We start from the raw sequence: 13,486 nt of genomic DNA, 5'->3' as shown, positions 1-13,486 counted from the left end.
ACCTGGCAGGCCCAAATGTATTGTGAGGGTCTGCTGGGAACGACTGGCAGAGTCCCCTGTCAGAAGGAGTTTCAACTCCTACTTCCAGGAGAGCATTGACCATGTTCCGAGGGAGGCGGCAGACATCGAGTCTGAATGGGCCATGTTCCGTGCCTCTGTTATTGAGGCAGCTGAACGGAGCTGTGGCCATAAGGTGGTCGGCGCCTGTCGTGGCCCGTTTCCAGTGAGGGTCGGACTCCGCCAGGGCTGCCCTTTGTCACCGATTCTGTTCATTATTTTTATGGACAGAATTTCTAGGCACAGCCAGGGCGTTGAGGGGTTCCGGTTTGGGGGCTGCAGGATTGAGTCTCTGCTTTTTGCAGATGATGTGGTCCTGCTGGCTTCATCGAGTCGTGACCTTCAACTCTCACTGGATTGGTTCGCAACCGAGTGTGAAGCGGACGGGATCAGAATCAGCACCTCCAAGTCCCAAGTCCACGGTTCTCACTCGGACAAGGGTGGAGTCCCATCTCCAGGTCGGGGATGAGATCCTGGCCCAAGTGGAGGAGTTTAGGTACCTCGGGGTCTTGTTCACGAGTGAGGGAAGACAAGGCAAGTTTATTTATAGAGCACAATTCATAAACAAGGTAATTCAAAGTGGAAGGATGGAACGTGAGATCGACAGTGGTACATCGGTCCATTGTGGTGAAGAGAGAGCTGAGCTGAAAGGCAAAGCTCTCAATTTACCAGTCGACCTACCCTACCCTCACCTATGGCCATGAGATTTGGGTAGTGACCAAAAAGACAAGATCTTGGCCGAAATTAGTTTTCTCCGTAGGGTGGCTGGGCTCTGGGTTATTTAAAAGACACTCAGTCAATTGGTTCTCTCGCGATTAATCTAAAGATTTATGGCTGGTTCTTATCGATACAGGAGGCTGCTACCGGTGCAGCCGAATCATTCGCTTGTCAAGCCGGATATCCGGTCGCATTGGTTTATCGTTCACAACCCTCGTAGTGAGTATAGGTCTTCTGTTTAAAGTAAAACACACAAGTCATTTTAAATTATTTAACACGAATTAGGCTGATTTTGTATCAAAATAGGCTATGTTTAACAAAAACAAAAACATTCTTTGGTAAATGTATGCTCGGCAGCAGTCGTGGGCACCCCTCCTGGTTGTCAGAATGGTAGAATCTTGATCACATGACACTGTCATACGATTCAACAGCGAGGTTGATAGTTGAATGAGACTCCTCCGAATCTAATTGTCAAATAGTCGATTATTCTAAAACACCCCTAATCGATACTGTCGATATTTGCCGTGGGCACCCCCCATGCAGTCAGAATGGTACAATCTTGATCACATGACATTTTCATACAATTCAACGGTGAGGTTGATAGTTGAATCAGACTCCACCGAATCCAACTGTCAAATAGTGGATTATTCTATAACTCCCCAATCGATACTATCGATATTTCAACCGACTTAACATACAATTAATTGTGTAACTCTGAGACTTTTTTTATTTTTTATGATTTACTATTATCAGATTTAACGAAATATGATTTCTGCTGCTGTGGTTATCTGACATCAACTCTCGTAATAGAAATGTTTCAAACTAATAGCAGTCAGTCATTATGGCCGGCATGTTCACACAGAAACTGGTGACAGGTACGATTACAGACGGGGACTTGACTGAATTACTCCAGCTTTACCCCCCTCTTCACTTTTTCTTCTAACAAGGTCAAATTAAGTTGGATTGAAGTGTTTTTGGGCCACATGACCCCTGTGGGATAATCCCTTGAAAGTGACCAAACATTCTTTTCCACACCAAGTGAAAGCAATCTTATTCGCCTGCACCAGTGGCTCCACCGACTAAATGACGCACAACACACACACGCACACACACACACACATACACACTTTAGCCGCCTCCCTTTCAACACACTCAACTAAACCGGTCCTGCAGTTTGACAGCATTTTTTTTCCTTCAGCCAGTGTGTTGGACAATTTTTCTCCATCTGAGATCCAATCCAGCCATGTTTCTCACGCAAAGGTGGCAGCAGGGTGTATAAAAGCCACAAGGGGCTACCCAACCGTGCAGACCTTTTCCAGCATCATGGGTAAGTCTACTTTACATTGATTTTGAAGTGAGATTTATGAGTCGTTTAAGCCATTGGATTGAAGACCGGACTAGATTTCACTTGCATTCATTGGGGCATTTCCGGTATCACTTCCGCTCCTCTTAACTTTGTGTTATTTTACATCTCAGAGAATGATATTTCTGTGCAAATGAGTCATCGAAACGCTTCAGATTTTTACACAACAATATACGTCCGCTATACGTACACCTTACTCCTCAGCGCCTTAAGAGCTGTGCTGGTCAGTGTGTGCTGGCTCACACAGATGTGTGAGCTGTGTGCTTGTACAGTGAACCTCACTCCCTGACGCCTTAAGAGTTGCGCTGGACGACGAGTTGAGTTGACAGCCCGGCCTTCTTGCTCGTTGGCTAGCGCTGCTCCACTGGGAAAGTGTGGACCAAGGTTGGAGCCCCCCACCATGTGCGCCGCACTGTGTGGAACGCATCGCTGTTACATAAAAGGGTATTTCTGTGTATTGTAGATAACGAGTGGACTTTGATTGTTGTGCAGCATAAAGAGAAGAACCCGTTGGTGTAGCCTGGATCTACGGTCTGTCCCCTTGTTCTCTTTTGTCAGGGAACATTAGGATTTTATGTTTATTACATATTATAACCCACATCCTTGCGCATACCTCAATATATAGAAAGAAAAAACAGTGTGTGCCTCATGTGTCTGACCTGTTTGATGTAATCACTTGATCATTCAGCTGCAGATCATGTGTTGCATCCACAAAGGAACATTTTTGTTCTTACGGTCTGATGTGGCCATGCCTGAGAGAGAGAGAGAGAAAAGTGTTTGCCTTAGAAAGATGCCATTAGTGACTCCAACGTCACAATAACAGTAGACTAGCCTGCCTAAGGGCGGGGATTTTAAGAGTTAAACAGTATTTTTAATGAAGTGGTTTGCAGGAGTGTATAACTATAATTGGATACTTGAATTAATAATGAATTGGATTTAGCTGGAAATTGAGGGTAATTGTTGCAAAATATGCAGCAAACATACACGATTAGCATGTTTGCCGCACAGCCAGCTACAAATCGGTGTGGAGTTTGCATGCTTCAGTGGATTTACGCCAGTTACGTTGGTTTCCTCCCACAGTCCAGACATGTTATGTGGAGATGCTATATCAGGCGTGTCCAAAGTGCAGCCCGGGGGCTGTTTATGGCCAGCGGCTGTTTTTTTTTTATTGGCCCGCAGCACATTCTAAAAATATAATTTAAGAAGAAAACAGAAAAAAAACCAGCAAAAATGGAAAAATCTGCAGTAATTTTATTAGAATAAGGTCTAAATGTTACGTGAAAAAATTTGTAATCTAATGAGGAAAAACTGTCGAAACAAACAAAAACAAAATTACAAAAAAGTTGTAATTTTTGGAAAATTAGATGGCAGAAAAAGTTTAGTATTACATAATATTATGTAATATTATACAAGTAGTATCACAAGAACAAAGTCAAAATATTATGGGAATAAAGTCATAATTATGAGAAGAATGTTGGTTTGGTTTGCTTTGGTTTAATTTTATTTGAACATGAAGGTTCCAATGGAATACATCTCATGAATCATCCTTTCACAGTTCCACATGTCTAAAAGGAGTAGGAAGAAGCAAAGCTTATTTAATCCTACCCCCCATCTATTCCACATCTTGTACAGTACATTTTATTCACTTCCTGCATTCCATGTTATATTATTCCATATAATAATCAGTGTAATGATAAATAAATAACAAATAAAAACAAGCATGACAGAACAATAAATATAATAATCAACATAATAAATAAATAAGATGAAGACATTCATAATAAAGCAAGTTCAAGACTCTTCTGCCTTGTATTTAGTAAACACCAACTGCTTGTATTGTTTTTTGAATTTGCTCATCTCTGTCCATTGTTTGAGTTCCTTACTCAATCCGTTCCATAATTTAATTCCACATACAGAAATGCTGTGGGTTTTCAGCGTTGTTCTCGCATATAAATGTTTTAAGTTTCATTTTCCTCTAAGATCATATTTCTATTCTCTTATAGAGAAATACTCCATGACGTTTTGGGGTAACAAGTAATTGTTAGCTTTATGCATTATTTTAGCAGTTTGAAAATGTACTAAATCAGCAAATTTTAATATCTGTGATTTTAAAAATAAAGGGTTTGTATGTTCTCTATGTGCGGCATTGTGAATGATCCTCACCGATCTTTTTTGCAGTACAGTGAGTGAGTGAAGATTGCTTTTGTAATTATTAACCCATTCACAAGAAGAACGTTTAAATAGTTAATAGTTCAATTTAAATAAAGAATAGTAGAAATGAATAAATAATGAATAAAAATGAAGAATAAAGTCAAAATATTTACAGAAAAAAGTTCTCATAAGAAAAAAGTTGCAATTTTACATCGGTGCTAATTTTAAGATAAGATAACGTTGCTCAATGAAGCAGAGGCACCAAATAACTGTACAACAGCTAAGAAATAAAAGAAAAAAATCTGATGAAAGAAATATGATTTACCCTGCGACCCCAGTTGCACAAGCTGCATAGAAAATAAACGAAAGAATGAAATTTGATTTACCTGATATTGAAAACAACATTCCACAAAGAATAATATTGTCTTTGCAACTTTGTCTTGAAAGAGGGGTCGTCTAACCCGAACCCGAACCCTTTTGTGGTTTCTTATTTAACATCATGTAACTGGTTCCTATGAAACTGTTGGTGTGTGTCACAGCTCAGAAGACGGTTCTGATTGTGTACGCCCACCAGAGCTTGGGCTCATTCAACTCTGCAGTCCGGGACGTGGCTGCTAAGGAGCTATCGAAGCAGGGCTACCGAGTCATCGTGTCAGACCTTTATGCCATGAACTTCAAAGCCAACTCCACGCAGGACGACATCATTGGTGATTTGTCTCATGCTTTGTCAATAACCACTCGAAATAGTGTAGCTCGAAATAAAGTGCATGCCAAGCTTTACAGTGGAGGATATGATCATTTGATTGATATGTTTACCCCCTTACAAGGACATGAACAGTATCATTTTCATTTTATGGTTGCTTTATTACAACAGCAACTCGACTTCCCATCCCAACCACCAAGCATTCTGACCCCACAGACTGGTTATGTCTCATTAAGTACACAAATGACTCCTGTCCTTTTAGGAAAGTGCAGTTCTCCTAATCTCAACTAATGATGAGGATAAAAGACACCTGTCACAGAAACATTCTCTTGCATTTAAACATCTCCCAACGCTAGAGGACACTAACGAGCAAATTAGTTGACCAGCATCATGGTTTCCCACCGCGTTGACTCACTGCTCCTAGCACTTTGATGACTGCACGCCACGCGCTCACACGAGGTGAGGGTTGCAGACCCCCGACTTAGTCACTTTGCTCGGAAATCAAAAATATTTTTTTTTCCTCATTCCCATTTATTTATAACCTTCATTTTTTTTCTATTTTTTCCTTTCTCTGTTAAAATAAGCCTGCCATAAAAAAATTATAGACTGTTCATGTCCTTTCTAAGTGGGGAAAACCTACAGAACCCGCAGTTCAAGATGTCAAGACATAATTAAAGACAAATACTGTCATTAAAAAAATTTTTAAAAAAAATCACCTTCATCTGTTCGTGTGTGACAATGTTGGCACTGTTCAGGTGATCTGGAGAATCCCGAGCTGTTTCAGTATGGAGAGGAGACAATGCGTGCCTGGATGAAGGGTTGCCTCAGTGACGACATCAAGGCCGAACAACGCAAAGTCAAAGAGGCAGAACTCATCATCTTCCAGGTCACGGTTCAGTTGTGAGAGCGCATGTGTGTAAACCCCAAGTGTGTGTTTATGTACCGTATATGTGTGGGTGGTTGTGGGGGGGATGGTAATTGTCAAGCAAAACGACTCATCATAAAAGAAGTCACGTGTCGGTCACATGTGAAAAGTCATATACAACACTGTGACCAATGAAGAACTGTTTTGTTGTTGTACAGAAACTTGTTGCACAGCAAAACTTGAGTCTCTGTCGAGTACTCGTGAGGTAATGTAACTAGTAGTCTAGGCCTGTCACAAAAACAAATTTTGCTGGATGATAATCGTCCGACAAATTATTGTCGATAATTGATATTATTGACAACATTTTTGGAGACCTTTTTTTCATTAATTATATTGCATAATAATGCGAGTACAATGAATCAAACGCAATACATTAAACATTTAACATTGTAAGTGGAGTGCCAAGAGCTTTTAAATAAAATAAATTAAACAAAAAAAAGACAAAAAAAAACTGAGAATAAAATGGTCTCTCAATCTCTTATAGCAAAAATTGCACTTAAATAAAAATAACAATCATAAAGAAAAACCAATAAAAAATAGACCCTGTCTCTATTTAGAAACAAAACCCCTCCAATAAAAAGCACACACGACAATACAAACAATAAATCAAATGGAGTATCTAGTATCCATCTAATGCAGTGGTTCTCAACTGCTTTGGCTGCTTGACCCGTCATCCCCTTTTAATGACAAGCCAAGACCAAACTTAGATGTAGTGAAAAGACCACGTCGTTTGAATTTAAGGTCCTGCAAAATAACAACACAATACAAGTTTAAGAAATATTTCAGGAACAATACGTTTTTATCCACAAACAAAAAGTGTCGGTGAAGGTTTTCTATTTTTCTCCCGCTAATGTTTGGTGTCTGCTTGCAAACTCAGCAGACAGATAACGAGTTCTCAATAAAGACTCCAGTTGAGTTCCATTTCAGACCCTTTACTTTGAAGCACAATAAAACTGAACATATGCTGTAGAAATAAAGCATGTCCATTATTATTATTATTATACATATTTTTTCCCCTGTCCTGTCCAGCCATTAGGGCAGAGAGTGTTGTTGATCTAAATGCCCTCACGTGCTCAACAGATTTACTCTGCCAGTGAAAAGTGTGAGATACACTTCCCCTGTTATACAGAATATACAGTATTTGACATTGATTTTTTTGTATGCAAATTTGGAGCGGCCGGACCGGAGCAGGAGGGGATAGAGAAAAAGAGAAAATAACAGAGAGGGAGTGCGGGGATAAGAGGGAGACAAAAAAGACAGAGACTAGGACAACAGCAGCAACAACAATTGTGACAACAATAACAGAACAACAGAAACAAACAGGACTACATCAGCAAATGTATGTGATGACTATCAAGACCCTGACGGAATATCAACAACCACAATACTGTACAATACAATACTGTATTGAACCATTCACCTGCAGCCGAGAGCAAGCCGTCGTCCGCCTTAGCTCTGCTCTCGGCCGAGAGAAAGCCACCACCCGCCACAGCTCGTCCACCAGCCGAGAGCAAGATGCCACTCGCTGTAGCCCTTCCGTCAGCCGTAGCTTGCCGCGGCTCGCTCGTCGTTCGAGAGCAAGCCGTCACCCAGACCTCACGTCACCTCTCCGGCCGCCTCCCACTCCGTCGCCGCAGACCCGGCCGCTCGGCCGCCTTCCACTCCATCGCCGCAGACCCGGTGGGGAATCCGGCGACCCTCCGTTGATCCTCCCTCCACCCACCCTGGAATTTGTGGACTTTCTAAACGTCTGGCATCCGTTCCGTGGGGGGGATACTGTCATGCGCCCTTATTTTGGCGAGCTATACTTTCTGCGTGGTGGAAGAGACAGCCGCTCCACCCCTGGTGGCCGCACAGCTGTGGACAATTGTCATTAGCGGCGGTTAAAAGGCCAGCGACGTCGTACGTGCGGCTCTTGCTCCCGTGCTCCTCGTTTCCTAGTCAGTGCCGTCGCCTGAGGACTTTGCGTACCTGCGTACCTGAACCCTTTATCACAGAGCCTTTTTCCTCTGTCGCCTTTTGTTTATTCTTGTTGTACGCCATTAAAGGACCTTTATTTTTTGCATTCCATCGCCTCGTCTCTGTATACTGGGGGAAACACTCGACAGCCTCTACCGCCCGTGACAATTTGTCTCTGACATTCAACTTAAACGAAATGCATAATGCGCTAGCTCGATGCTAATTTACACTGAAAATCACATATACGTGCTACCTATTAGCGATTTTACATGGCGATTTTGAACAGCTCCAACATGACATTTAAATAGACAACTAAGATGCACATTCCACTTTAACAGCTGATACATAATAAGCACAAAGTACAGTCCTGATCAAAAGTGTGAGACCAGTTGAAAAATTGTAACAACTGACGTTTTGCACTGTTGGATCTTAAAAAAAAAATAACGAAACCATAAAGACTTCCATGTTTAAAGTACATATTTTTATGTAATTCTGCAGTTCCCTTTGTACTGGTTCAGTGTTCCTGCCATCATGAAGGGCTGGATGGATCGAGTGCTGACTCAGGGATTTGCTTTCTCCTTGGAAAAGATGTACAACAACGGCATTTTCAAGGTCCGTCTCCTGTCGTCAGTAGCTGTACAAATCCAATGGATAGTCTTAGTTATGCTGATTTCACGAATTGTTGGAAATGTAAAGCTTTGATTCAACATTCTTCAGCTGAGAGTCATTCGGGAAGTAATTTGTTTCCATTTTCCTGACATTGGCCCTTGCTTGGCTCATGTGATGCAGTGTTTTGTCTTTGAATTGAAGCGGCTGTATTTTGTCAGAATTTTTGTCATACATTGAAATGTACAACTGATGACGCACCATTCATTTGAAATATAAATTTTTAACGTATAACATAGGGCCCTATAAAGTCAGTTTTATTTTTTTTTCCCCCCAAATTCTGTTTTTTTCCATTTTTAGAATTCCGTTTTTTACCTTTTATACTTATTTGACCAGCGTAGAGTGTGTGCTTTTTGGTTAGTGAATAAAATGTCCATTAATTAAAAGCAAAAATCTTTACATTTATTGACGAAATACATGATTGGCCAATTTTGCCGAGTAATTGAGAAATAACTAACGTTTCTAATGGGACGTCAACATCTGCACACATTGCTACGAAATCTTCAACAAACTGCAATGAAAAACGTGCGTGTGATTAAAGAAGATGTAGTCACTGATGTAATTCCAATCGTGTTGTCAGCGGAAGATATTTTTATGACACCCTGATTTTGTTTACACAATTAGACAAGATGCAGCAAAAAGGAAGTGTTTTGTGTGTGTTGAGAATGTGTCTTGACGGCTGAGACGAGCTGGGCGCAAGAATAGACGCGTCGTTAGCGGGTATTGCAAAACAAAACACAACACTCATCCCGCCTTAGTCGCACGCACACACTAGCATGCTCTGCCAAACTAAGCTAATCCCGCTAGCTTCCATTCACGTTCCGTAAAAGCGGACTTTCCAAGTTTTTTCACCGCCGTTTTAACATGTTCAGTTCAGGTGTTTGTGATGAGAGCCCTCCACGGTTGAGCGGTCTGCCAAGGAAATACTTCCCCACACGAACGTTCCTTCTTGTCACGATGACATCATTACATTCACATTATTTCACTTTCCGCGAGATTCCGCGTTCAACAGTAAATTCCGTTATTATAGGCCAGTTCCGTGATTCTGTTAACGTGGAAATCGTAGGCCCCAATTATAGCAATTTTGGTTAGCTTTATGTTATATGAGAGTACAAGCTTCAGCAGCAATTTCAATATAAAGTAGATCGCTGCATATTTGCAATTCAGCATTCAAAATCATGGATTTTTTTAAAATCAAAAAAGATCTTTTCATTTGTGGGAAAACACACCCATTTGTGCTTTTTCATTCCAAAAATAAGCATTTTTTGTTATTATTTTTTTAGAAAACTCATCTAATTTACCCTAAGTCATTAATAATGTGACATACAGTATATGATAATAAAGCATACTGTTGACCCGGCCATCATTTTTAGGTTTATTTCTTTGCTGATAATGTTTTTTTGGTAAGTGTTGAGATTTCGCACTTTCTTCGGCAGTCCGTGAATACGCCATAGTTGTGTGCTGTAAGACTCAAAAGTCAAACTTACATATACCGTCGTCCCTCGCTATTTCGTGCTTCAAATTATGAGGCTTCACACTATCATGGTTTTTCAAAAATATATTCAAATATCATGCAGTTTCTTGGTTGAATATTATTATTATTAGTCAAAACATATGCATATTTAGGCTCATTTTTACAAATTTTTTGTTTAAATTAACAATTTTCCAGCATAAAAATGGCTAAATGAACTCAAATACAGATATAAGGCATTCAAAAGATGTTGACATAGTATTCTACGCTAGTCACTACGTGTCAGTAATCTTACTGTAATGTTCCGTGAGACACAAGCACTAGATCGCCAGACCAACAGGCTTTTATGGCAGGTTTGAACGATCTCACAACAGGCACAATACATTTCTAATAAAAATTCCTAATAAAAACACAGGCTACTGTTGCGGCCGTAACCCACGGCAAGATGAAACTCAACTCTGAATCCCTGACGTCCCTTCCACACTACTCCCCTAAGGAACGTATTTGCAGGAACACGCAAGAGCATGGGTCTTATCTATGTCTTCGATGGCTTATTTACTCTTATGATGTGTACTATATTGGGTAACGGGAGTGTAAAGGTGACTATAGGGGTGTTACTTCATGTCTAGAGAGCTCTAATACTGTTAAAAAGTGTATTCAGAAGGTCGTAAACAGGTTTCCTATGTTTTCTATGAAAATATTCCATTTATTAAACAAAAAAATCCTACTTCACGGAAATCCACATATCACGGTGGGTCTGGAACCAACTCACCGCGATAAATGAAGGATTACTATTTATCTTTCCCCCAATCGCAGGGCGGTCTCAGTGTGTAACACCCGAGACCTGAGATCTACTGTACAGTACAGCAAAAGTTCAGTATAACCCACTTCTCCATGCTTAAAATAACGATAATACCCAATTGTTATTATTATTTACATACTCCTATGAGTGATCGGGGGCCTAGTGGTTAGCATGTTGGCCACACAGTCAGGAGATTGGGAAGATGTGGGTTTAAATCTCCGTTGTGTGGAGTTTGCATCTTCTCCTTGTGCGTGGGTTTTCTCCGGGTACTCCGGTTTCCTCCCACATGCCAGAAACATGCAGGTTAGGTAAACTGCATGTATGAATGTGAGCGTGAATGGTTGTCTATAAGTGCCCTGCAATTGGCTGGCAACCAGTCCAGGGTGTGCCCCACCTCTCGCCCGAAGTCCAGCATATCCGCAACCCTAGTGAGGATAAGCGGCATAGAAGATGGATGGATGAGTGATCAGGCCTTTGCTCTCATCACAAATGTTAATTTTTGTGATTTTCTGTTTCCTCTAAGGACAAAAAAGCAATGTTATCCTTTACAACTGGAGCAACAGAATCAATGTTTCGCCCTGATGGCATCAATGGAGACATTAACGTCACACTGTGGCCCCTGCAGGTAAGAATGGATCACCTTTTATCCCTGGTGGTTGTCTTTCACACTAGAAGGGGTGTTGTAAGGGATGGAGAGACAGGCTTATTGGGGGGAGGAAGTCTCAATAACGAGACCACAACACTGCCTAGTTATCGCTGTCCCTTTCATAGGAGCAGATCCTTTCGCATGTTCAAGAATCCCATCGTTACCCTTGATGATGGGCGTGGCATTTTAGCACGCAGCCAATGTCGGTTGGTGCTTCTCCACTTTTTACCGTGCCTAATTAAACTTCACTTTTCACTTTCCTTTTCTTTGACCCATCAGAAGAGTCTGCCTCACTCTTGGGAGACAAAATGGAGCTTAAAGTTTGGTTCGTTTTTTAACCAATCTGGAGACCGTAGCACAAATAGACCACTTATTAAACGTCCTGGGAAAACAGGACATGTACTGTTTTCATGTCCTGTTCTGTTTTGCTTTTTTTAGAAAGTAATGAAAATGTCCTGGTTTTCATTGATTTTACTGGGCCATTAAATTAGCTAATATTTTTTTTGTTATTATTTTGTTATTCCAGTCTGACTTGAAAAGAAAGCCATTATTTTTTACAGGCTGATTTTTCTACTATGGATGAGACATTATTTCTATCATTTAATTCCAGAGATGTTAAAGTTATTTTTGCACCATTGAAACTTACCAAAAAGATGTTATTTTAAGCATAATCACATGTTGAGTAACCTCTGAGAAGGTTATGCGAATTTGGCTGGTTGGTTATAGACAGTATTTCTATTTCATTATTATTTATATTAAAATAATTAATGTATAATTAATTAAAAAAAATATTTAAAAAACAGCATTAATAAAATGATTCTTTTGTTTCTAGGCATACTTGAAATGTATTGAAATTCTAAGGCATCTTTAAGTAAACTTGTGTGCCGAAGTGCCAAGTGTCAAAACATGGTCACCCTAGATTGATGTACTCTCTTTAAAAATTCTGCTTCTTTCATTGTTTGTGTTTTTTTTTCTCTTCAGAACGGGACTCTGCACTTCTGTGGATTTCAGGTCCTAGCTCCTCAGATTTTCTGGAATCCAGCTCACTGCCCCCTTGCAGTTAGAACAGCGATGCTACAAGGCTGGCACGAGCGACTCAAAGGACTGCTTGCTGAAAAGCCTCTGACTTTTGCACCATGTGAGTTTTTCGGCCTCAACTTCCAACAAGGGTTCTTGCTCCTGCCGCAGGTAAAGGAGGAGCAGCAGTCAAACACCTACGGGATCACAACAGGACACCATCTTGGCAAACCACTCCCGCCTGACAACCAGACCAAAGCGCATTCGCCGGACGACTGAACGAGCTCGACATGGTAGAGGAGTTTTAGAGGAGCGAGAACGGAACCTTTCTCCTGACTCAAGTAGCCGCCTTTGCACACAAGTTACAAAATCACTGTGGCGCCAAACAAAATGGGTGTGTGTGAAAGAGATGAGCAAAATCACATAAATTGACATTATATTACTTGACATTTGTTTTTTTTTTATGTTTTTCATTTTAATAAACACAGCACATTTATTATCACTGGATTGTGGATTTCATTCTAAAGCCAACACACTAGAGCACAGGTGTCAAACTCAAGGCCCGGGGCTCGGATTTGGCCCACCATATCATTTTATGTGGCCCGGGAAAGCCTATTTGTATGTGTATATATATATATATATATATATATATATGTGTATATATATATATATATATATATATATATATATATATATATGTGTGTATATATATATATAGTGATTTTGTTATTAATATTAATTTTGTCTTTACTTTTTTAAGATTTATTTTTCATTATTTTACTTTTATACTATTGTAAAATTATATTTATATTATTGTATTTTTATATGTATGCTGTAATTTATATTTTTTTACTTTATATAAATATATTTAAATAAATAACAATTTTAATAAATCAAAAATATTTTTACAGTAATATAAAAAAAATGTAGTATTTAAAACATATTTTTACAATAATTGAATAAACATTTATTGTTCCATTTACAATAAATAATAAAATAATATATTAAA

The 13,486-nt window shown here is 39.9% G+C and overlaps 1 protein-coding gene across 1 annotated transcript; it reads left to right on the top strand.

Annotated features, from left to right (window-relative positions):
- The first annotated feature begins 1,907 nt into the window (after positions 1–1,907).
- Positions 1,908–12,980, top strand: nqo1 (NAD(P)H dehydrogenase, quinone 1). The gene is made up of 6 exons (XM_054771843.1): positions 1,908–2,101; positions 4,828–4,995; positions 5,747–5,877; positions 8,374–8,487; positions 11,338–11,439; positions 12,442–12,980. The coding sequence occupies exons 1-6, from the start codon at positions 2,098–2,100 to the stop codon at positions 12,754–12,756; spliced, it is 834 nt and encodes a 277-aa protein (XP_054627818.1). The 5' UTR covers positions 1,908–2,097; the 3' UTR covers positions 12,757–12,980.
- Positions 12,981–13,486: the final 506 nt, after the last annotated feature.

The sequence above is a fragment of the Dunckerocampus dactyliophorus genome, chromosome 3 (genome assembly GCF_027744805.1).
Source record: "Dunckerocampus dactyliophorus isolate RoL2022-P2 chromosome 3, RoL_Ddac_1.1, whole genome shotgun sequence".
NCBI classification, from domain to species: Eukaryota; Metazoa; Chordata; class Actinopteri; order Syngnathiformes; family Syngnathidae; genus Dunckerocampus; species Dunckerocampus dactyliophorus.
Note: the sequence above shows the minus strand (reverse complement) of the source record. Positions and strands in the feature narration are given on the sequence as shown.

Excerpts from the sequence above, each read along its gene's own strand:
- nqo1 (XM_054771843.1), top strand. Across the intron at positions 5,878-8,373 it reads CAGAACTCATCATCTTCCAG|TTCCCTTTGTACTGGTTCAG; the intron begins GTCACGGTTCAG and ends GTAATTCTGCAG. Across the intron at positions 11,440-12,441 it reads TCACACTGTGGCCCCTGCAG|AACGGGACTCTGCACTTCTG; the intron begins GTAAGAATGGAT and ends TTTTCTCTTCAG.